Source organism: Phascolarctos cinereus, unplaced genomic scaffold (assembly GCF_003287225.1).
Source record: "Phascolarctos cinereus isolate Bilbo 61053 unplaced genomic scaffold, phaCin_HiC Scaffold_5;HRSCAF=322, whole genome shotgun sequence".
NCBI classification, from domain to species: domain Eukaryota; kingdom Metazoa; phylum Chordata; class Mammalia; order Diprotodontia; family Phascolarctidae; genus Phascolarctos; species Phascolarctos cinereus.
Genome location: NW_027555958.1, coordinates 402,593,674 through 402,619,992, shown reverse-complemented (window position 1 = coordinate 402,619,992; position 26,319 = coordinate 402,593,674). Strand labels below are relative to the sequence as shown.

The following is a 26,319-nucleotide window of genomic DNA, read 5'->3' as shown; positions in this document are numbered from 1 at the left end:
TCTGTTTAATACACAAAGCCATTCACAACTTGGCCCCTTCTTACCTTTCCAGGCTTCCTACTCCTTATACTCCTCCATTCAGTCATCATTCCAGCAACACTGGCCCACTTGCAGTTCCTCCTACATGACATGGCTTCAACTCTGTGCTTTATGTAGTCTGTCCCCCATTCCTGGAGTGCTCTGACCCTTCACCTCTGCTTCTCAACGTTGCTGGCTTCCTTCAAGATTCAAATCTCACATTTATCTAGAGGCCTTTTCCAGGCTTTATCACTACTAGTACCTTCCTTCTGAGATTACCTTCTATCTACTCTGTATGTATTGGGCATATATGTATTTCCATGTTGTCTCCTCCATTAGAAGGTGAGCACCTTGAGGGGCAGTATCCATGTTTTTGCCTTTCTTTCCCTAGCACTTAGCACAGTTCCTGGTTCCTAGTAAGCTCTTAATAAATCCTTGTTGGCTGACAACCTGTCATTGCCCCTAGGAAACTTTCTAAGACTCTAAGTTGCAGAAAAGGTATCAACTTATCATGGTAGAGGGAATTCCTCACTGGCGATAAGTTTTGGGAAGAAAAATGACCCCCTCCAAATGCAAAGAGATTTTTTTATGATAATAATATGCACGTGAAGAGTATTAATGATTCAGTAAAAAAATCCTCTAACCCATAAATTCTAACTTTATAGATTTATGAAACTCTTAAAAACTTGTTTGTTTTGAGATGAAAAAGTGACACCCTCAACTCCTTATTCCCATATGTTTTGTGCCATAGTATTTTATTCCCACATACTTACCTGTGTAAACAAATGACTTCTGGGTCATCACAGCCCACACAGAATGGTATAAACAACCCAATGATACCAAAGAGATTAGGGCTCTCAATGGATGCCAAATTGTTCCTTGTAGGCATCAGTCTTTTCCTCCCATTGACTTGACTGTGAAAAAAATTATCTTGGACTCTACTATAACCCTGACAATGGAGGACAGAGAAAACTATTATGGATGCCCCTTGTTATATAAAATTTTTTTAAACTACATATGTTTGTCATATTTGGAGGAGACATGATTTGACATGTTATCTCAAATCTGTAAGAACAAAAACACGACAGCAAAGTCCAATGGTGCTGAGCATCCAGATAGAGTACACTCCAAATGAAGAAGTTGGGAATAACCATTTTCATTGTCTTTGCAACTAGGTCCTTGTCTACATGGAACTTAGTAATTGCAACTAGGTCCTTGTCTACATGGAACTTAGTAATTTAATAGCCAGAAGTTATCTAGAACCTGCTGTGTGCCAGACACTGTGCTAAAATGCTGATCCTCGAAACAGCCTTGGGGGGTAGGTGCCATTATTACCACTGTCATTTTACAGTAGAGGAAACTGAAGAAAGAGAGGGTAAGTGGCTTTCTCAAGGTCACATAGCTAGTATGTATCTGAAGCTGGATTTGAACTCAGTGTTCCTGACTTCAAGCCCAGCATCCTACCTATTGTAGCATCAAGCTGCCTGTAAACTTCAGTTTAACAAATATTGGTTGGATTGATGCAGGCTGGCCCACCAAGCCTGGAACGCACTCCCTCCTCACCCCTGCCTTTTAGAATTCCTACCTTCCTTCTATGTACTATTGATGTCCCACCTCCTACAGAAAGCCTTTCCTCATCTCTCCAGTTCAATCTCTCCTTCCTCTTCAAATTATCATACATATACTTCTCTATTTATATGTTGTATTTCCCCCACCCTCTTTCTCCTCCCTCCCACAATAAAATGGAAGTTCTAGGAAAGCAAGGTCCATCTTTTGGTTTGGTTTTATCTTTGGATGTCCAGTGCCTTGACCACAGCACATGCTTAATAAGTGGTTGTTGAACTTCAGTATACTGGAATCTAATGGAACACAAACCTGGGCTCTTTAAGAGTAATATATTCGATGCTTAATATGAATGTATAAGTAGAGCCTATATCAGATTGCACGCCGTCTTGGGTCGGGGAGAGAGGAGTGGGAAGGGGAGAAAATTTAAAACTCAAAATCTTATGAAGTGAATGTTGAAAACTAAAAATAAATAAATTAATTATCAAAAAAAGAGTAATATATTCAGCCTCTTACTGGTTTGCACGTTGATGCCAATGCCTTTTGCATTGTGGGCAGTGTGATCTGAACCAGCGTTTCCTGAAATAGCATCTTCCGGATGGTGCTGCTATCATAATCATATTGCTGTCAATACAAAGACAGAAACATATGCTAAATAATAACACCACAATCTGGTGAAACTTTTCTTAAAGAAACAACAGCCCACAACAACAAAACACCCAACAACCCACATCATCTCACTTTCTAATTTTTGGCATGGTATTTATTTTCTAAGTATTGCAGAGACTCTTCCCAGGTAACTCCCAAATCTATTTGGAAAAGTGATTAATAATAATGATGATGATAACAATAAGAACATTGTGGAACCTGTGTAATGTATCATCGTAGGTCACAAAGATTTAGCAACTGCTCAATGCCTAGAAGGATAAAATCAAGTGACTAGGATTACATACCAAAATATCAGTTTCCTTTATAAAATAGCATGATAGATCCCAGTACTACAAATGTAAACACCAAATTATGATTGAAAATCCAATAAATCAATTTGGTTGGAATTGGAGCATAAGACATAACCATGATCTACAGCTGCCTTGACATTATATAGATAAATAAAAATTCAAGAATGTTTTCAATAGACACTATTATATCACATAGTCCTAATATCAAACCTCCATGGAATAATTAGTCTAGTATGTATTACACAGCACTTTAAGGTATTCAAAGTACTTTACAAATATTATCTCATTTTATCCTCACAACAACTTAGAGAAGTAGGTGCTATTATCATCCCCATTCTACTGATAAGGAAACAGAGGCAGATAGAGGTTAAGTGACTTGCTCAGGGTCACACAGTTAGTAAATGTCTGAGGTCACATTTGAACTCCTTATTCCAGCTCTAACATTCTATCCATTGTGAGACCTAGTTAGCTCTGAAAGAAAAGCTTTCAAAAATGAAGACCTAGCAGGAAAAAATGTAAACCACTTGGGAACAGAAGGATGTATTTGCCATCTCTTTTGTTCCGTCTGATACCACAATTGTCTTAAAAATGCTTTTAATGAGTTTACAGAAGAAGAATTTACATCTCAATGTTTTATTCAATTACAAGAAGCAGACATTTTGTATACTTGTGCAAGCGTTCACAAAACGTTAACTATAAAAGGAGCAGGCTAGCAACTTGTCCTTGGGCTTTATAGGAACTCCATAAAAAAAAGATAAGGAGACTCTAACAGCAATAGCAGCAACAACAATGGTGATGATGATAAAAGCAATAACTGACATTTCTGTAGTTCTATATAGGGATAAAATATTTTATATTCATCATCTCATTTGATTCTCAACAAATATCTGAGGTAAGTAAGGCAAATGTCACTGTTCCAATTTTATGAATAGGTAAATGGAGACTTGAGAGGCTATGGGAATTGCCTGTGTTGAGTCACACAACTGGTAAGTCAAGGACTTTTTTTTTTTGTGAGGCAATTGGGGTTAAGTGACTTGCCCAGAGTCACACAGCCAGGAAGTATTATGTGTCTGAAGTCACATTTGAACTCAGGTCCTCCTGACTCCAGGGCTAGTGCTCTCTCCATTACTCCACCCAGCTGCCCCATCAAGGACTCTTTCTGCTAGATGCTGCTGACTCTATCTAACAGGAAGGAAACCCAAGCCTGACAAAATGAAGCTGCCTTCTCCACATTCTAAGTGAATTTGGGGACAGGACTGGATCTTTGAGTTTATGTCTAGTAACTTCCCGTCTCAAACTCAGATCTATTTTTTTCACACAATAACCTACATTCACTGCACTTAGGGCGTGTCTTAGAAGAACCTCTCTCCTGTAAGAGAGGATATGGACAGAACCTTTGTTCTGATACTGATGTTGCCTAGTTGGTAAAGAATGAGCTGGCCTTGCCCTGAGCACCCTGTGGGCCTAGAGACACCATAGTAAGGGTGATCCATTCTTTGCTTGGTATACAGCTGACCTATGATTAAATGATTACCTAGAAAGATCTGATTCATGCCTAATCTCCTGACTTACATATTTTCCCTACGGGGCAGTGGAGAACACTGGTTTAGGTACCAGGAAATCTGGGTTCTAGGTATGAATTCTAGGTAGTTGTATAACAATGGACAATTTCCTTATCCTCTCTGGCACTCAGTTTTCTCATCTGTTAAATTAAAGGGTTGGAGTAGATGATCTTCAAAGTCCCTTACTGCTCTCATTTTTAGGATTCCAAAGTTGCTATCATTCGTTCTGTATCTTTCAGCCCTATAATGGTTTTGATGCTTTTTTTTATTAAAATAAAGCAACGTTACTTTTAATGCCAACGTTTTGGCCTCCAGTGTCTGCTCCTGCCAATGTGGCTTTACATTTCAAGGATCAATTCTGCATTCATGTCTGCTCTGGTCTATTGCCTTGGTAGATGCAATTTAGAACCACTTTAACAAGTTGCTAAATTAAGTTTCTTTCCTTGAAATGAATAAAACATACTAGAAGTAAATGATTTCATCTGGCATGCTCTCTGGACCAATCTGGGGTTATATTAAGCTATCACTTCGTGACTGTCTTTTGAAAAGTAATGCTGCCAAAGGACCTGTAGTTCCACAAAGATCCACCAGATGGCAGAACAAACACAAAAGCCCCACGGTGGGGGAAAATCCTGATAAAATTATTTGGTTCTAATTATGAAAAGTGTTTCAGAGAGAGAGAGAGAGGAGGAGGAGAGGGAAGGGGGAAAGGGTGAGGAATAAAGACAAACTGAAAAGTGAGGGGAAGGGAAGGATGGGAGAGGAATGGGAAGGGAAAAGCGAAGACCAGTGAGGGAGGGAACATGGTAACTGTCTTCAAGTATATAAGGCGTAAGCACGTAGAAAAGGGATTACATTTGTTCTGCTTGGTCACAGAGAAGGCTAAACTAAGAGCATTTACTATGTGGAAATTGCAAGTCAGATTTCTGACTCATTGTTTGAAAAAAACTTCCTATCAATTAGAGCTCCTCCATAGTGCAATGGCTGCCTCAGGAAGAATGGTGAACTGCTCATTGGGTATGGATGGGGTGAAAGTGATTCTTGTTCAGCTACAAATTTGATGGTCTCTGGGGTTCCTGCCAACTCTCAAAATTTTGTGAAGGAAAGAGAAGTAAAGGGTGGGAGACAAAAACAGTGGAAAGGCATTTTACATTTAACGTAAAAAACATAGGAGCCATAATCTTATTTTATACAATACTTCCATTGAAAAAAGGATTTATTTTACCTTTAAGACTCGTTTCTTGACTTTTTCAATGGCTGTTGAGATTTTGAACACATCTCCTTGTTGATGGGGAGATAGAAGCTGCTCGAAAGTATAGACTGCATTTTCCATGAGCTAGAAATCAAAGCCAACATATGAACAGAGCCAGAGTGACATTACTGATCACAGGTGCTGCTTCTATGTTCTACAACATTCACTTGGAACCCTCCCCCTTCTCCGCTCTCCCCTTTCCACTGTCTAAATCGGGGCAGTTCCTCTAAGCGCTGCTCCAAGGCTGGCCAAGAAGAAGAGCTTCTGGGTATGATGACCTAAAACCCTCTCCATGTGTCTGCCTCCTGAAATAGGTCTCTCAGTGGCCAGGATAAAAACTGTAAGAGGCTGCATTCTCACCTGGGATTTTTTTTCCTGATGTCCTTTCTTTTCTAATTTGAATGGAATCAACAAATCAACAGTCATTTATTGAGTGCCTACTATGTGCCCTGCTTTGTGCTAGGTGCTGGGGATATAAAGACAAAAATGAAACAATCTTTGTTCTCAAGGAGCTTATATTTTTTTTTGAGGCAATCAGGGTTAAGTGACTTGTCCAGTGTCACACAGCTAGTAAGTGTCAAGTATCTGAGGCTGGATTTGAACTCAGGTCCTCCTGACTCTAGCCACCTAGCAGCTTATAATGTAAGGGGTTATTAAAATATTCAGAGACAAGTAAATACAGGATACGTATGAAATAAACACAAAGTGATGGAGGGCACATTACCTGGGGGAATCAGGAAAGGTCTATTGAAGGAAGGGGCAAGCTCCTTGATGGGAGAAGGGAGTATTAAGAGGGAGATGGAGAACATTCTAGTCATGAAGGGGGCATGTAAAGGCATAGAGGTGAGAGATGGATGACATGTCATGTATGGGGAAAAGCAAGTAGGCCAGTTCGGCTGCAATTTAGGATATATGAGGGAGAATAATGTTTAATTAACCTGGAATAACAGGCTGGAGCCAGGTTATGAAGGGCTTTAAATGCTACCAAAAAAAAAAGTTAAGGTTTTATCCTAAAGGCAATGGGGAGCAACTGAAGATTCTTGAGTGGAGTTGTAAAATGTTCAGTCTTGCTCTTTAGGAATATCAATTTGGCAATTTCATGGAGTACAGATTGGAGAGGGGAGAGGTTGGATACAGGAAGACCAATTAGGAGGCTATTGCAGTAGTCTATGTGAGAGGTGATAAAACCTGAAATAGAGGGGCAGCTAGGTGGCACAGTGGATAAAGCACCAGCCCTGAAGTCAGGAGGACCTGAGTTCAAATCCAGCCTCAGACCAAACACTTGACACTTACTAGCTGTGTGACCCTGGGCAAGTCACTTAACCCCAATTGCCTAAAAACAACAACAACAATAACAAACAAACAAAAAAATCTGAAATAGGGTGGCGGCTTTGTGAGGGCACAGAAGAAGATACATATAAAGAGATGTGAAGACAGAAACAACATTTAGTGACACATTGCATGTGTGGGTGAGTGAAAGTGAGGAGTTGATGATGACTGAGTTTGTGAACTGGATGATTAGAAGGATGGTGGTACCATTAGCAGAAAGAGGGGAATTTGGAGCGGGGATGGTTTTGGGGAAAAGATCAGTTCTGTTTTGTACACTTTTAATTTGAGATGGCTATGGGACATCCAGTTCAAAATATGCAGTAGGCAATTTCCCACTCTACCCCTTCCCCACCATGGTTCAAGAGACAGCTAAAGGCTAAATAAGTAGACTTTTTTAAAGTAATTTTTTTGAGGCAATAGGGGTTAGGTGACTTGCTCAGGGTCACACAAGTGGTAAATATCTGAGGTCACATTTGAACTCAGGTCCTCCTGACTCCAGGACCAGTGCTCTAAGCACTGCACCACCTAGCTGCCCCTAGATACATACATCTAGATAGATAAATAAAAGTCATGAGTGGAGAGATTGTAATTAAACCCATGGGAGCTGGTAAGTTGAGATCACCTGGTGAGAGATCTGGAGTAGACCGGAAAGAGAAGGGAAAGTAGGAGAGGAGCCTTGGTGGGACAATCACAGTTATGACTTGGATGATGAGTGAATGAAGAGGACTGAGAAAGAATGTTGACACAGGTTGGAGGAGAACCAGGAGAGAGCAGTGTCATAAAAACCCAGAGAGGAAAGAGACTATGTAGGAGGATCTTATGATCTCTCCTAGCTCCATTTTCTGCATGGGGTGGGAGTGGAAAGATGGCTACACTTCAATTTTTGTTTGTTGAATGGAATTCTATTCAGTTGAATTCTGACAGCTTTAATTCTGCTCTGCTGATTCTTAGTGGGTGAAAAGCACCCAGAATTATTGTTCCTACTTTCCCTTTTTACTATTTCCTTTTCTCTCCAGAATTTTTCACTTCACTTTAGTGGTCAAGGAAGCAGCATCTGGGGTGGTAGTGGTAGAAGCATGCTTTAAAGCGCCTAGCATTGAGCAAAAACCATCTTGGAACCTTCCTTTCTTCCCACCCCTGCCAAACCCCCAATCCTATGGGAAATGTCCTACCAAAGACTAGCTCCTTTAGGACTGGGAATATTTCTTCTCTGTTTGGTATCTTGATCTGCTACCCTTTCCACCGTCCCTGCCTCTCCCAAGGGAATACCCTTATTTCACCCACTTCTTGCATGTAGTTTTGGGTCCTCTGTACCACCAAGTCAATGTGGGGGAACTTGAAGCGGCTCTTGAGGTCTTGGAGTTGTTCTTGGAGTAGGTTGACTTTCAAGTAACAAGGTTCCATCTTCACTGAGTTCAGTGGAAGATTCCTCAGCTGGTCCAAGTGCTATAATTTGATGAAAAAACATAATAATCTTGAGGGAGAAGAGACTGATTTCAAAGAATGCATCCTAAATTCTCAAGGATTCTGTGCATGAGTGTGTTTCTAAAGATAAGAAACCTATGTCTACGAAATCTACAACTTGCTATATTTTTCTGCTCTGTTGATTCATAGTGGATGAAAAGCACCCAGAATCATTGCTCCTGCTTTCCCTTCTTACTATGTCTTCTTCTCTCCAGAATTTTTTGCCTTTCTTTAGTGGGTAAGGAAGCAAGACCTGGGATGGCTGTTGTTCTTGGTATTAGGATAATCCTACTGGTAGAGGAGGTACAGAGCTGTGGAGAAATTCCAGTTCTACCTACTCCCTATGGAACTTCAGGAAAATGCAGGTTGTAGAATTCCAAAGTTAGAAGGGGCATCAGAATTCTACCAGGCCAACCAATACCTGAACAGGAATGCTATCAATGGTATCACTTAGCCTGCATCTGAAAATTTCCACCAATAAAGAATTCACTACCTCTTGAGGCAATCCATTCTACTTTGGGATGGCTCTAATTGTCAGAAAGTTTCTCCTTACCTTGAGCCTAACAGTGATTTCTGGCAAAATTCATTGTAAAAGGGATGAGTTGAAACACTTTGAAAGGGAAGCAATGATGGTGCCATGCTTTCATCAAGAACAACTCAAACCAGACTAACTTTTTTTAAAGGACTATTAGACCAAAAGATCAAGAGAATGACATAGACATAATATTCCTGGACTTATGTCTCTTATAGTGTTCTTTTATTAAAAAAAAATGAAGAGATGTGGGCCAAATGATTGTACAGTTAGGTAAATTTGGATTTGCCTGGATGATTGGATCCAAAGAATTGTGATTGATAGATTGATATCCCCTGGAGGGAAGCCTCTGAAAGGATAGCACAGAAATCTGACCTGTTAACATTTGTTATCATAAAGAGACTGTTGTCATTTTACTAAGACATGGAGAGAATTTTAGGGGATTCAATTAATCAAGAATGATGGCAGATTCTCAAGTGTAAGTTACAGTGAAAATCATTATCCCAAACTTTCTCATTGCTCTAGCTATACAGTGTTATCCATTAAAAAAAAATCAAATAGAGCTCTGCCAATATGAAGAGTCCTCAAATAGCCACATGATCCCATCTGCAATTGGCAGTTCCACTTCATTTCTTTACCTCCTTCAGCTGAGCAGGATCTTTGTTGGTCTGAAAACTTTGGCTGATTTCATTCACCTCTTTTTCAAAAAGGGCCCGGACTTCACTGAACCCAGAACTCACTGGCCCCATGAGTTCCTCCAAGATGGAAGACAGGAATGGTTGTACACTCTCTGCACAAGTTCGTCCGGCAGGTTCAGCCACCATCACTGAGGTAGGAAACAAAGAGTCATGAGTTTGGGGTAGCTGTAGAAATGGCTGCAGAAGGGTCAGAAGTCAAGTCAGACTAGCAGCTGACAAGGTACTCCAAGGGCTCTCCTGGGCTTCCTGACAGCCCTCCACTGCCATGCCAACCCAGCTTGGCATTTACTGTGCCCTGTTTTACTCTCAAATGATCACTGTCATATATAGCTATTGTCTCACTGTATCTGACTATTTTCCAAAGTCCCTTCTCTCCCCAAGATTTCTTTTGCTCTGGGATAGAAACACATTTCTTCTATTTCTTACAAATATGCAAAGAAGGTGACATATATCTGATACAAAAGGAGAAAATTCTGGTACCTCACACTTCTGGATATTTCATTGTACTTTCAAATACATTTATATAATATAGGAAAATACTGGGAAAGGCAGTGAGGTACAGTGGATAGAGAACCCCAGAGTCAAGAAGACCTGAGTTCAAGTCCCACCTCTGACAATATTGGCTTGTGTGATCCTGGGAAAATCACAGAACCTGTCAATATTCCAGACAACTCTCTAATCCATTAAGTTGCAGAATGGAGACTGAGCTACATTGGTAAAGACAGTTTCCTCATGAGGAGTTTACTACCCCCAACACCAATGAAAGTGAAGTTCCATTCCAATAAATATATACGTGAATGCACACATACATATACACATATTGTATGTGTGTGTGTGTGTCTGTATATATACATATACATATATATATATATATATATATATATATATATATATATATATATATATATATATATACACATATATACACATATACATATATACGTATATATAGTTCCAGGTATATAATACTGTATTTACTTATAAAATGAAGGGGTTACTTCTAGCACTATATAGTATGATCTGCTTCCTCCTGAAATTACTTTGTATAGATTACTATCTGCATTTCTTTGCTTACCTGTTGCATCCTCCCAGTAGAATATAAGTTTTTTGAGAGCAGAGCATGTTTTGTTTTTTGTCTTTTTTGTCTTTCCCCAATTTCTAGGACAGAACTTTGCACATTATTCCTCCACAAATATATGGGAAAGACTTAGAATTTTCTTTGGTCAATAAAATGATTGTTTCATAAAGTTTTTTCTAAAGAAAAAAACTATGAATATAATTTGAATCACTGGGTAGCTATTAAGCCACAAAACAATTTGCCATGGAAATAAAAGAGAATGATAACATTCACAATAGTAATTCTAACAAGCATGTTATTAAAATGATAGAACAATCATGAAAGGTAGTCCTGAAAAAGAAAGGCACAACAATATCCTGAGCCTCTACAATAGCCTCCAACCTGCTGGTCAAGCCAGGGGGTGGAGGGGCAGAGGGAGGGGCAGAGGGAGGTATAAAGTGGACAGAGGTGGAGAACGGTAATGATGAAGAATTCAAAATTTCTCCCCTGCCATAGTCAGATCTGACTCCAACTTACAATTTTAGCCTTATCTCCAACTACACCCCTGCACATGACCTAAGTTCCAGCCAAATTGGACTGTTTGCCATTAACTCAACAGGCTCTGTATTTTCCCAACTCTTTGTCTTGGCTCAAGCTATTCTGTATATTAGGCCATCACCTCCCAGCTATCTCTATTCACATCCTTCCAAGCTGGCTCACATTCTGTCTCCTTCATGAAGTCATCCCAAATCTCCCCAGCTGGGAGGGAGCTCTCCTCACTCCCGATTACTTTCGTGTTTTGTTGGTGCCTTTTTAATTACACTTAGAATGATACAATAAGCATCGATTGGGTGCTTTGTAGATGCAGAGCACTGGGCTAGGGGATGTGGGGAGATACACATTTTAGACAAGAAGCCCCCACTTTCATTAAACTTATAGTCTAGGAAGGAGATAAGCTACCAAACCAGGCAATTATAAAACATAGTATGTGACAGGTGCATTGGAGAGTTACAGGACCAGTGGTGCATCTGAAGGAGGTTTTTCATTGACCAGAGTTCAAGGAAAACTTCTTGAAGGAGGAGGCATTTGAATTGGACTTTAAAGAATGAATAGGAATTCAATAAGTGAAGAGAGAGAGTATTTTTGACACAGGAAACAGGGCTAGGGAAGGCACAGAGAGGTAAGTGAAGGTAACATGCTCAGGGTCAAAGAGTAATCTGATTTAATTGAACCAAAGTTTTAAAGGGGAATAATATGAAAAAAGGCTGGGAAGGTAGAGCAGAAACTCCCTTTTAGATTGGGTAAGGCCTTGAATGCCAGGCACAGGAGATTTAAACATTATTTGTCAGGCAATAGTAGCTACAGAAAAATTTTGAGCTTAGCAATGAAACAAAAAGACCCACGTGTAAGAAAGGACATTCTGACAAAAGTATGAAGTATAGATTGAGGAGGGGAGTGAGCAGTGGTAGAATACCCATAAGGAGACTATTGCAGTATAGGCCAGGTGGGTGATAATGAGGGCTTACGCCAAGGCAGTGGCAGTTGCGATAGAAAACGTGAGTTTGAGAGGTATTATAGGCATACAATTGTTCTAAGACAAGCAAAGCAAATCTAATCTCATTTCTGTATGATAACTTTTAAGATCTTTCCATTCCATTTTATTTAACAAAAACGTATAATATATTCTACTATGTACAAGACCAAGTAATAAGAGACACAAAGACAAAATAAAATAGTCCCTGACCTCAGGGAGGTTACATTCTGCTGGGGGCATACAACATATACATAGATAAATCAATATAAGGTAATTTCCAAAGGGAAAGTATGTGAAAGCGGAGACATCAGTGAGAGCTTCATGAAAGAGGTGACATTTGAGCCTTGAAGGATTGTAAGAGGTAGAAATGACAAAGGTTTACATTTGGACACAGCAAGGTAAATAAAGGGGAGTAATATAAATATGAAATAAGGCTGGAAGGGTAGTAAGAGCTGACATGCAAATAGCACCATAGGGCTGCTAGGTGGAGCAGTGGATAGAGTGCCCCCAGGGCCTAGAGTCAGGAAGACCTGAGTTCAAATCCAGCCTCAGACACTTGTTAGCTGTGTGACCCTAGGAAAGTCATTTAACCCTATTTGCTTCAGTTCCTCATCTGTAAAATGAGTCAGAGAAGGAAATGTCAAACCACTCCAGTATCTTTGCCAAGAAGACTCCAAGTGAAGTCACAAAGAGTTGGAAATGATTGAAATGAATAAATAACAACAAATAGCACCATTAGTTACACAAAGCACTCTACATACATTGCCTTATTTGGTCCTTATGTAAGAGAGTGCAGCCAAAGCTGCGAGGTGGCACCATAGTGTGCACAGCACCAGGCCTAGAGCTAGGAAGAAATGGTTTTAAATCCAGCTTGAGACACTCACTGTGTGACCTTCAGCAAGTTGTGTAACCTCTGTTTGCCTCTGTTTCTTCAACTATAAAATGGGGCATCTACATCCCAGGGTTGTAGTTAGGATAAAATGACATAATATTTGTAAAGTGGTTAACACAATACCTGGCACATAGGAAGAGCTATATAAACGCTAGTCCTTATTATTATTATTACACATAGTTTGGCTAGTGGAAAGGGGCAGAAAGAAGGAAATTTATGAGATAGGAAAAGGCAGCCCAACAATGAAAAAAATACTCATCAGGGTGAAGATGACTGAAATGTCCAGTTTCCCAGCATCTAATTTGCATATAAAAGGATTAGAGAATAGAACTTGAAGAGACAGAGGCAAGAAGGATAAGGTAGTTGGCAAGACAAGGCAAAGAAAGTAGGAAAAGGAAAGTGAAAAAATTAATTTATGGAAATTGGTAGGGCAATATGGTCAAATTGATGAAACAGACAAGATTGGTGCAAAGCTGAAGGGAAGATGGATATGGCTGGGGCTCTGGCTATGGGTGGAGTTGCTGAAACAAATGAAAGGAATTTGGGTGAAGTTGCTATAAAAAGTTTTAACTAGGTGCTTAAGCTTGAACACCCACAATTTTAACACATACACGCTCAAGAAACAAAACTGAAGAAGAGGAGGGAAAATTCTGTAGTGACTTATATCAAATACATGATATTTCCATTTCTGCTACAGTCAAGTGGCTATTATCTATGTTACAAGAGTAGGTTTCTCCCTCATGCAGGAGAAGGTAAAGGAGAACCTTTTAAAATGCCTCTTCACACTTCAAGTTGCTAGGGAGAATGAAAGAAATCAGAAATAAGGATTCCATGGGAAAGACAGGTACTTGAGATTGAGGAGGGGAGGCCTGATGCTTGTCAGAATGACAGAAAATGGAAGTGTAGACAAAGGAGAAAGGAAAGGAAAAAGACAGTTGTACAATTAGAGTGAAAAAGAGATTTGAGGCTTATTCTGAAGAGGAAACGGTTAGATGTTAGAAAGCAACTGCTTGTTGCTCCAAGGACGGCGTAGTGGAGAAGCTGTCAGGTGAGAGATTATTTAGTAATGGGTAGAGGAAGAAGAGAAGAGTAGTAGAAGTTGGTAATTCCCTGCTCAGAGGTTTTCAGAAAGGTCTGCTGTTCTCCTCAGGCATGTATCCAACACATGAACTACCCACTCCTGGTGATTCACATGGGCACAAGTGACACTTTCAAGAGGAATGTAAAAAGTATTGCCAATGATTATAAAGTCTTGGGCAAGAAACTGAAGACCATAAGGCTGTGTTTCTCTCACTGCTGCCCATTGAAGGAAAGGAATACAGAAGAGAATAATTAATTTGGGAAGTGAACACCTGACAATGGGATCTGAATTTCTGGATCACAGCTTACAATATAGGGCTGACAGAGTCCTGGCTAGAGGTGGAGTACACCAAAGGTTAATAAGGATGTTTTTTCCTGCTATCTTGAGAAGACTATGTATATACCCCAATAGAAGTATAAGAAGAAAGTATAACAATAAACAGTAGCTGAGAATTTCAGAAATTCATAGGAGATTCACAGGAGAAATTTACAATCTAGAAATTCACAGGAAACAAAAATCCAAAAATAGAACCAGAAGTGAAATCCATGGATACACACACACACACACACACACACACACACACACACAACACACACACACATCCTCCCTCTCCTATCTTTCTAGTCTTCTTATACCTTACTCCGCCCCCTCCCTCAACCAGGTACTCTTAGCTCCAATGACACTGGCTTCCTGTCTGTTCCATGGGCAGATGTGAGAGACACCTCCTCTCTCATCTCTGAGCATTTTCTTTGCCTCTTCCCTGTGCTTGGAATGCTCTCCTTTCTTAGGGAGAAAGAGTCTACTGATTTCTCTTGCTTCCTTTAAGTCCCGACTAAAACCCATCTCTTACTAGAAGCCTTCCCCAAAATTTCTTAATTCTAGTGTCTTCCCATTGTTAACTATGTCCTATTTATCTGGTACATAGCTTGCTTTGTATAAATTTGTTGGCATGTCTGACATATAGCCTAGATTTGGGGAAAGTTGATTTCAAAAACTTCAGAGGACATACAAGAAGGATTCCATTGACTAAAATGTAGGGAAGTCAGCCCAGAAGTGATATGAAATGCTCAAAAATGATATTCTGAACACAGAAAGGGAAACAATTCCAACAAAGAGAAAAATGGGATTTGTCTGAAAAGATTAATGTCAGTGCACAGGGAACATACCAACCAACTTAAGATTTTCACAAGAAACATATAGATAGAGAATTAAGACAAATTTATAAGAAGACAAGCCATTCCCCAATTGATAAATGGTCAAAGGATATGAACAGACGGTTCTCAGATGAAGAAATTAAAGCCATCTATAGTCATATGAAAAAATGCTCTAAATCTTATTGATTAGAGAAATGCAAATCAAAACAACTCTGAGGTACCACATCACACCTATCAGATTGGCCAACATGACAAAACAGGAAAATGATAAATGTTGGAGAAGATGTGGGAAAACTGGAACACTAATACATTGTTGGTGGAGTTGTGAAATGATCCAACCATTTTGGAGAACAATTTGGAACTATGCCCAAAGGGCTATAAAAATGTGCATACCCTTTGATCCAGCAATAGCACTTCTAGGGCTATATCCCAAAGAGATCAAACAAATGGGAAAAGGACCCACATGTACAAAAATATTCATAGCAGCTCTTTTTGTGGTGGCAAAGAATTGGAAATTGAGAGGATGCCCATCAATTGGGGAATGGCTGAGCAAGTTATGGTATATGAATGTAATGGAATACTATTGTGCTATAAGAAATGATGAACAGGCTGACTTCAGAAAAACCTGGAAAGACTTATATGGTCTGATGCTGAGTGAAGTGAGCAGAACCAAGAGGACTTTGTACACAATAACAGCCACATTATGCAATGACTAATATTGTTAAACTGAACCCTTCTCAGCATTACAAGGATCTAAGACATCTCCAGAGGCCTCGGGATGCAAAATGCTGTCCACATCCAAGGAAGGAACTATGGAAGTCCAATTGCTATCACTTATTTTTACCTTCTGTTGAGTTTTGCTTCATCTTTCTGATGGTTCCTCCTATTGGTTTTAACTTTTACTTACAACTTCACTAATGTGAAAATATGTTTAATAGGAATGTAAATGTAAAGCCTATATCATGTGTGCCATCTTGGGGAGGGTGGGAGGGGGGAGGAAGGGGGAGAAAAATTTTCAACTCAAAAGCATATGGAAGTGATTGTTGATAAATAAAATAAATTAATAAAATTAAAAAAAAACAAGAAACATACAGAAAATGGAAGAAAGTCCAGATACCAGAAGATGAATAAAAGAACATGACCTAGTCCTGGAAAAAAAAAGATGACAAAAGGGGGATTTTTAGCTAGATGGGGAAACAAAGGATCAAAAAAGGCATAGCTTTTTGCTTTGGGTTGATAGTATGATGATAACTGACAACACAGAGAAGACATAGATGCTTAATTCTTTATTTTGTTTTAGTTTTCTTTGCAAAACAGAACAGCCTTTACCCTGGAAATGACAGAACAAAAATGACTAACACTGAGTTGATAGCCAAGATGAGTAAAGAGTCAGTGACAGAATACCCAGCTGCCTTTGATGAATTCAAGTCACCTAGCTCAGATGAACTACATTCTCGATTACTGAAAGAACTAGCAGATATGACTGCTAAGCCATTGTCACTGATATTTGAAAGATAGTGGAAAATGGATTATGGTACTAAAAGATTTGAAAAGAGCAAACATTTTTCTGATTTTCGATAACAGGAAGAGAACAGTATGTACAAATTCTAGGTCAGTGAATTTGACTTCTATTTCAGGGATGAATTTTGGAAAGGAGTAAAGATATCATTGCTGAATACTTAGAAACGGATGCAGTGATTACAAATTGCCAGCGTGGCTTCATCAAGAACACATTTCGGACTGAGCCCATCTCCTTTTCTGACAGGATTACTAGGCTATTATCTGGAGGAAATGTTTCAGACATAATTTACCTAGATTTCTAGCAAAGCTTCTGATAAAGTAGTTCATAATATTTTTTGTGGAGATAAGTAGATTAGAGCCTAATCAATCACTTGGACTCAGAACTAGTTGGATGGCTAGACTCAAAGAATAGTTGTTCATGGCTCAATGTCAACATGACAGACAGGAAATCTCTAGTGGAGTGTCTCCGGAATTTGTGGTTAGCCCTGTGTGTTTAACATTTTCATGAATGATTTAGATAAAGACACAGATGGTATGCTCATTAGATTTGCAAATGAAACAAAGCTGAGATGGAGAGCACAATAATGACCAAATCCAGATCCAAAAAGTTCTTAACAAGCTATCAGGGTGGAGAATCTGTGTCTTCAAGGCCATGTATGGCCCTCTAGGTCCTCAAGTTCAGCCCTTTGACTGAACCCAAACTTCACAGAACAAATCTCCTTAATAAAAGGATTTGTTCCGTAGAAGTTGGACTCAGTCAAAAGGCCTCACCCAAGGACCTAGAAGGCCACATATGGCCTCAAGGCTGCAGATTCCTCATCCCTGGTAGATCATTGGGCTGAATCTAATAACATAATATCTAATAAGAATGAATGTAAAATATTACACTTGGGTACAAAAACTGAACTTCACAAGTATAAGATAGACAGCATTCCTTCTAAAAAAAAAGGATTTGAGTATTTTAGTGGACTATAAATTTAATATAAGCAGTGAGGTCAAGTGTCAACAACAACTAATAAAACTTTGGGACTAAGAGGGATCTGGTTTCCAGGAACAGAGAAGAGATAATCCCACTGTACTTTGCCCTTATCAGACCTCAACTGGAGCAATGTATTCATTTTTGGGTATCACAGTTAAAAAAAATGGCATTGACAAACTGGAGTATGTCCACAGGAGGATGGTGAATGGCCATGAGTTCATGATTGGGCATATTTCGCCTAGAGAGGGAAAGAACAACCTTAAAGAAGGAAACAATCCTTAAGTTTCTGAAGGGCTGTCACATAGAGCAGGGATGAGATCCATTCTTTTTGGCCCCAAAGGGCTGAATCAGGAACAAATGGAGGGAGGTGAGAATTTCAAGGAGACAAGTTTAGCCTTCATGTCAATAAGAAGTTTCTAATAATTAGACCACTCCAAAAGTAGGATGGGCTGCTTCAAGGCCTCTTTAAAGGTCTTCAAGAAGAGGCTAGATGGTTATTTGTTGGATATGTTACAGTAGGGATTCCATTTTTTATGGCTTGAACTAGAAAACTGCTGAAATCCCTTCTAGCTCTCAAATTCTATGATTCATAGACTTGGTAATGGTCACACAGTTAGTGTTAGAGGTGAGATTTGAACCCAGGTCTCTGATGACTCTACCTCTAGCACTCTTTTTACAACACAAAGCCACCTCCTAGAACAAGTCAGAGACATCTCAGAGAAATCCTAGAGATAACAGGGAGTCAACCATTGGAGGCTTTTCAGTAGGGAGTGACACGACTGGACCTGAGCCTTAGGAAGATAAATCTGACAGCGGTGGATTGGAGGTTGGGATTGGAGACAGAGAGACTGAATCACAAAATCAGAATGGCATAATCTTAAGAGATGAAAGGAATCTAGGAAGCCACCTAATCCAAGAAGAATGTCGAAGAATCACATTAAGGGCAAAAGTGATTCTTTTCTGGCACTTGCTAAACAGGATGAGAGCTGTCAAACAATTATCACTCCTCCCCCTCCATTGTTTTAATTATTACCCCAAATTATTTATTTTAGGCATACTATAGGATTATAGAAATGGTTTATGACTAGATGCCATAAACACATGTCTGTTTAATAACGTTTCTCCAGAGAACAGCTCTGAAATGAGGCCATAAAGAAGAGAACATCATATCTCTAACCTCTGATTTTTCCAGCTAAGAAGTTCTTTGAGTTCACGATCTGATCCATGTCTGATCGAATGGTCACTTCTAGGCCCTTTGTCAGAGCTCTGCATTCCTCTTTCAAAGCACTTAATCCTTCTGAAACTTGATGCTGGACCAAGTTGTAGGCTTCTTCTAAAATCTACAACAAAGCATAACACAAATTAGTGTTCTGGGCCATACAAACTATTATCTTGACACGCCAAAGAACAGAGATTAGGGTTGTTGATTGGACCATCACAACTTGAATAAACTAACAAAAAAAAAGTCTTGCTTTTCTTTCCAACACACAGTGAGTTTGGTTTTGTCCTTATGCAAGTGAGATGGGCCAGAAGCAAGGAACAGTCCTGAAATACAATTCCCTACCCAGAGTTTTCTCTTTCTTTTTTTTTTAAGCCACCGATTGTGAGAAGGCAGTGCTAATTTTGTTTTACCCACAAGCCAAGAACATTAATAAGGCAAAAGAGTCACTTACACCAAACCAAGCTCTTTTTCTGTCATTCTTCTTTCCTTTCATTTTAGGGAGGAGGTCTGTCTGAAGGGTTGGCAAGAGCTCTTCCATCACTAGGTTGCTCAAGATCTACAGGATCAAAAAAAAAACCATAGATAGCTTCAGCCCTTGGGAGTTCAACTGAATTAGAAAAACATCTGGGGCAGCTAGGTGGCACAATGGATAGAACTCCAGCCTTGGAGTCAGGAGGACCTGAGTTCAAATCCAACCTCAGTTATTAGCTGTGTGAAGCTGGGCAAGTCACTTAACCCCACTGCCTAGCCAAAACAAAACAAAACAGACATTATCAAATGACTTCCATGGTTGGGGAGAGGAAAGAAAAACTTCTGGTTCTCTGCCCTTTCCTTCAATGCCATTTCTTTCAAGTCAGCTGGAACATAGATCTCTTAGCTGGCCTTACCCTGTGCTAACCACAAGAGAAGCAGGCTCTAAAACTATAAGGCATACTGTTGGTACCCACTGAATGAGGAATGGCAAAAAAAAAAGTGGTACATAAATATACTAGAATATATTCCATCACAGAAGTGACAGATATGAAGAAATCAGAGCACAGGAAGATTCAAAAGAATTGATGTAAAACAGAGTAAAAAGAACCAGAAAAACAACATTCAAAATGACAACAGCATAAAAAAAGATCAACCAAATGATACTGAACTCTGCATAACTATAATGACCAAGCCTGACTCTGGGAAAGAGTTGCAAGAAGGTGCCTCCTCTTCATTGCAAGGATAAGGGACTATAGGGATCGAATGTTGTATAGTCAATATATAGGTCAGTGTTGCTAACTTGTTTGTTTTTTTTAAATTTTCTTTTTGTTGCAGAAGATGGCTCACTGGGAAGAGGTGTGAGGAGGAACATATCCAGAGCTGAATGTAATGTAACATAATGAATGTGATGGTGATTCTATCCCTCCTCACGTCTGCCTCAGAATCCCTTGTATTCTTCTTCAAAGATCAGCTCAAATGCTACATCCTACATGAGACCTTCCCTGACATTTCTAGCTGCTGATGTCTCTCCACCAAATTACCTTCTGTTTATCTTGTATCTGTATTATAAAAGCATTCTATGTGTACAGGTTGTATTTGTGTTGCCTTCCCTGGCTGGGTTCAAATTCCACCTCTGACCCATTACTATTGTGTAACATTACCCATGCCATTTAACCTCTTAGGGCCTCAGTTTTCCACATCTGTAAAAATGAGAGATTGGCCTTTGAGGTCCCTCGTAGCTATAGATCTATGATCCCATGATCCCTATAGAATGGAAGCCCCTTTAGGGAACAGACTGTATTATTTAAAAATTTTGTAAACTTCTGTGCATAGCACATAGTAGGCCTATGCTTGTAGGTTGATATAAAAATAAAAGGCATTAATAAAAACTGGTGAGAGCTTCCTATAACTAGCCCAAATCAGAGCCATCATTACGAGGATGTCCACTGTCCTCCAGCTACACTCATGCCACATGCAATGCCATTGCCTGAGCACCACTACTCTGTCTCCATCCAATCCCCTTCATTGTTTGGGCTCTGATGGCTCAGAGTGAGTGTAAATAGCAATTATTTCTGTTTTGGCCAGAAACCCTGAAAGTCTTCCCCTCCCAGATTGATTTTTGTTTTTTGAGTAGGTAACAGAGGTCATTTTTTGCCTCTTTTCTTACCTAGCCTTAATCAGTGAATGGGCATTGCCTCAGACAAACTGAGACCTGGGAAAGATCTTAGCTTAAAAGAGCCAAATTCTCCACTGCAACCTGGGCCATCAGCAGTGGTCCTGATCTATATCTTACCACTAGACCCCAGTGGCTCCAGAGGAGAGAGTGAGGCTGATAACTTTGCACAGCCCTCCCTCACTTAAATCCAATTCACTTGCAATTCAAGACATCACCTCCCTCATGACATGGTCCTCTTGGAGAATGAAGGACACTACAACCTGAAGAGAACATGTCAATCAGTTGTCCTATGGCTCTCCTCACAATCCCATGGATTCTCTAGTCCAATCACCTCTCATCCGCTACTCTTTTAAAAGAGTTGTCTTCCCTTATTGAAATGTAAACTTCTTGAGGGAAGACAATGCTTCCCTTTTTGAATGTGTGTCCCAAGAATTTAGCAAAGTACTTTAAATATAGTAAGCACTTTCAAAAAATGCCTTTTCACTCGTTCAAAAGATAACTTTAACAAAAGAGAAAAGAATCTGTGATCTGGTGAGAAAATGCTATAGGTTTCGATCCTGGATCTGAAGCCATAGAAATCTTGAATTAAGACAACTTGAAAAGCAAAAGATTTTTAAACATCCTGAGTGACAGAAATTCATGAGGATGACGGATATTTTCACATAGAAAAGAGCCAACGATTTACCATACTCAAAAGAGAAGTGCCCTGGCATTTAGAGTAAGAAGGGCCCCAAGAGATCGTTGAGCCCAGCTCCCTTATTTTTTAGGCAGGAAATGAAGGCTCAGAGAGGTTAAAGTCAGCCAACTAACTAGGGGCAGCCCCAGGACCAAACTCAGCCGCTTGACTCCTAAACCAAGAGTGAACTGAGGTGCTGGGAGTGGAGTGAGGAAGCCCTGAGCTCAAATCAGACTCCTTAGACATTTACGAGCTGGGTGACCTTAGGCACGTCACTGAACCCTCTGTGTGCCTCAGTTTCAACTGTAAAATGAGGATCATGAAAGTACCTAGCTCCCAGGGTTGTTGTGAGGAGCAAATGAGAAAATATTTAGGTTAGCCCAGTGCCTGGCACATAGTAGGTACTTAATGTGTGTTCCCTTCTCATTCCCCTACCTTTCCCACTAAGTCACAGTTGCCAAGGTGGCTTAGGTACAGGTGAAAAAGAAACTGATCCTTATGGGCAGGGTTAGATTAGCCCTCCTCAGGCCTTTGTCAGCAGGTTCTTTCCAACGTTTCCTTTAAAAATATGCTACAAGATGTAAGTTAGAGACCTCAGCTTAAAGTGCTATTGGCTTGGAAGCTCTTTGAGGGCAGGAACTGTCTTTTGCCTCTTTTTGTATCCCAGGTACTTAGCACAGTGACTGGCACACAGTAAGCACTTAATAAGTGTTTACTGAGTGAATGAATGAATATTTCCATGTCAATGGGTGGACCATTACAAGTGGAGTTTCTGGCCCTGGAGGAAGGAGAAACAATTAATCAATCGACAGGCACTTATGAAATGTTTACTATGTTTTAGGCATAATGCACAGTGCTAAGTTTCAGGATGGCATAAACACACACACACACACACACACACACATACACACACAGAGTTAAACAGTCCTTGCCCTCCTTAAGGAAGTAACTTTTCTCTAGGAAGGGGCTTATTTTGCCCACCACCATTGGGTAGCTCTAGAGGGAGGCCTGAAGGATTTACAAACCACAGGTTGCAAAAACCCTGGACTCAAGTCTGGAAAAGTAACTTTTCCCCTAATGCACAATAATAATAAATGCACATGCCCAGGGACTAAAATAAATGTAACTCAGACCTGAAAAGGACCTTAAGAGGTCAAGTGACCCTAGTTTCTGTCTTCAGAGTGAGGCTGAGAAAATCAAGCAATGAGACTCATTAAAATCAAACACAAGGCTAGGTCAATCAATCAAAAGAAATGTAATAAGCTTTTCCCTTTCATTTGTTCAATTAATTTAAAAAGCATTTATTAAGGACCTACTGGCACTGCATGCAGAGACAAAAGCTAAAACTATCCTTCAAGGGACTTAGGGTGTCCTGGTAAGAAAGAGTATATACTTGCATAAGTAAATACAAAAGAGATATAATGGAAATGCAGTTATTTTGATGGAGGAAGGTTATTAGCAGCTGAGAACTAAGGCCTAGGAAAAAGTCTCAAGAAGGAAGTGGCAAGTGAGCTAAGCTGTGATGGTAGATTGGAATTCTAAGAAGAGAGGATGAGGAGGGAGGGAGTACATTTTAGTACTGGAATTAAGCCTTGGGCAAAGGCACATAGGCAGACATGGAAAACCATACATGAGTAAAATAGCAAACAGGCTGGAAGTAGAGTGAAGGAAGGGGACACATGGAAAATAAGCTTGTAAAAGGCACTTAAAGCCAGAATGTGAAGAGCTTTAAATTGCAAACAGAGATGGTATTTTTCCCCACAAAGGCAACAGGAAGAGGCTGGAGCTTTTTGAGCAGAGAAGTGATATGGTTTGAACTGTATTTTAGGAATATCAATTTGGAAGCTGAGCGAAGAAAGAATTGGGCAGGGAAGAAACTGGAAGCATGGAGACCAATTAAGAGGCTATTTCAATAGGCCAGGCAAGATGAGGACTGAACCCAGGACAGCAGCCATGTCAGTGGAGAGAAGGGGGGGACACAAAAGAGCATAAGGAGGTGGGCACTGGATATGGGGTGGGGAATGAGAAGGAATAAAGAGTCAAGGATGACTGTGACATTTTAAACCTCAGTGACTGGAAGGATATTGGTGCTCTCAACAGAAATAGGGACATTAGGGAGAGTAGCTGGGGCCAAGGGCACATATAAAGTAATTTCACATGTATATATACCTATTTATGTCAAATGGTAACCATCTCTAGGACGGGGTAATGGGAAGATAGGGGAAAAAAAGAAACAAAAGAAATTTACATGATAATTTTGTTGTATATTTGAAAGGAATAGCAAGTCATGCACAGTAAATTTGCAAATTCACGTACAATCATCTTTTTTTATTGTACTGTGTTATGGAAATGCTTGTTTTATTCCATAAATATGTAATAATGTAAAGAAAAGAGAAAAGAAAAGGAAAAGAAAATAATGAAGTCTGGTTCGAACATGAGTTTGAGATTTCTAGGGGATATCCACTTGGAAACATCCAATAGCAGGTCTGGACTAGAGCATAGGAGAGATACAAGGACTATTACCTTGAAATTATTTTCTCATGGATCAAAGGTAGGGAGAGAGAAGGAGCAGAAAATGGGCACAAGGACTCTGAATAAGTCTCCCACAAATAGATGCTCATTGGCTAATACAGAAATATGTTTTACATGACTTCATATGTATAATGGATATCATATTTCTTGCTTTCTCAGTGAGTGGAGGAAGAGATGAAGGGAGGGAAAGAATTTGCAACTGAAAATAAAATAAAATTTAAAAACAAACAAATAAATACATTCCCTCAGCCTACTAATAATAAGATCATAAAAAGGACCAGAAAATGGAAAGAAATGCACTTATCAAAAAAGTAGAACTGATGCATATTTTGTATGAGGGGGAAATAAAACAACTTTGGAGACTTTCAGCATTTCTTTACCTTATTGCAAGACTGGCATGTGTGTCTTTGGCACTTCACCTGAAATTTATGTACTGTAACATCAGTGCTCCTCACCCCTTCATTATCATTAGAACAGGAGTGATGTTTTATTCTTATTTGTAAACGTGATCTTTTCAGGCTGGGTCCATAACTTAGCCTTTAGTACAGACAGGGCTCTGGACAAAGACTTGGCTTAGAAAAAAAACACAGGGAGAGTAAGGGGTGAAGATTTAAAAAGTAGGGAGAAGTCACTCCAAACAACATCTGTTCTATTCATTTTAAAATAATATTTGGATAAAATTACTTCTCCGCTCCTTCTCCCACCCCATAAAAGAGTCAATCAAATTTAACTTTAGAAAGCTGGAACAATTTGCTCTGAGATCAACGAGAAAATTGGTGTCCCTATGCTAATGGAAAAGTTCATTAGATCATCAGATCCTTTTTTTCCACCAGGGGCAAGATGGAGGCCACTCACAAAGGAGGAAGATCGGAGAAGGAATTATGGGAAAGATGGCTTCTGAGCTGGGCTTTAAAGGATAGGTAAGATCTCAACAGGTGAATGCTGAGAGGGAGTACACACCAAGCATAGGGAACAATTTGACCAAAGAAGTGGGAAAGCAGAGAACACATGCCAAGCAACAGAGAGAAGTCTGGTTTAACTGAAGTATAGACTAGGTAGAGGAAAATAACATGAGAGGAGACTGGAAAGATATATTTTGATGAGTTCAAGAGGAAAATTGAAACATTCAGACTTCATGAAAATCAAGGTACCTTGCTACTAAATTCAGGTTGAACCCTTCAATTCCAAGTACTCTCAAAGTTCTCAATGAAAAAGTTTAGAAGAACAATCTTAGGAGGAAGGGAGGAACTTTACATCCCTGCCATCTCATCAGCTGCCTTGTAGCCTGGACCAGAGACCAGGCCTGAAGGACTTAACCCTTTCATCTCTGGAACTCCTACCCTGGGGTCCCAAGGTTCTGATTGATGAGTACCTTGTGTGAGGCCAATATATCAGATGGACTACCTTCACTTTACTCTCCTTCCATCTTCTTCACAGGCACAGGGAATGCAAGGGAAAGGCCTATTGAGGCTTAGGGAATGGCTATACCCAAAGTGCTGGGTTTTGGCTTTTGTCTCATCGTGTTATCCTTGTAGTAGTAATGGTAGAGGTGTTTGTGGGTGTCTGTGTTTGTCTAGAGTCATGGCCATTCTGAGGTCCATACTTAGCCTGAACCAGAATTGTCACCCATGTTTCAGATCCATTCTAAAGCTGTCTATCAGAATTGTGGAAGCTGAGTTTAGCGGAGCTTTCTCACCTCATAGGCAGCAGAGGATAGAGGACAGGGCTTTGTACTCAAAGTCAGGAAGACCTGGGTTCAGATCTCTTCTCCTATCTTTGCCAGCTGTGTCAAGCACTTTGTGAATTTTAAAGAGCTTTAAAAATGTCAATTGTTACCCCTAGAGAAAATGTACCTGGCAGAAAGGATAAAGTATATAAAATATACAATATGGATCTTCTGGCTTCTAATCCAATGTTTTTTCTGCTATAAATATATATATATTATATATATAAATATATATATATATATATAAAATATATATATATATATATAATATATATATATTATATATATAAATATATATATTATATATACATACACACACATACACATACATATATATGCATGTGTGTGTATATATATATACACACGAATATATATACATATACACACACACACACACATACACACACACACACACACAA

At 39.6% G+C, this 26,319-nt stretch overlaps 1 protein-coding gene across 1 annotated transcript in view; it reads right to left on the bottom strand.

Moving 5' to 3' along the window:
* NIBAN1 (niban apoptosis regulator 1) overlaps positions 1 to 26,319 on the bottom strand; it is a 203,620-nt gene that overhangs the window by 10,448 nt on the left and 166,853 nt on the right. The window contains exons 7-12 of the mRNA XM_020984400.2: positions 19,269 to 19,373; positions 18,773 to 18,935; positions 9,318 to 9,505; positions 7,968 to 8,129; positions 5,328 to 5,438; positions 2,098 to 2,205 (exon numbers count right to left, since the gene is read on the bottom strand). Of these exons, the coding sequence (XP_020840059.1) occupies positions 2,098 to 2,205; positions 5,328 to 5,438; positions 7,968 to 8,129; positions 9,318 to 9,505; positions 18,773 to 18,935; positions 19,269 to 19,373 (837 nt within the window). The remainder of the gene's footprint in view (positions 1 to 2,097; positions 2,206 to 5,327; positions 5,439 to 7,967; positions 8,130 to 9,317; positions 9,506 to 18,772; positions 18,936 to 19,268; positions 19,374 to 26,319) is intronic.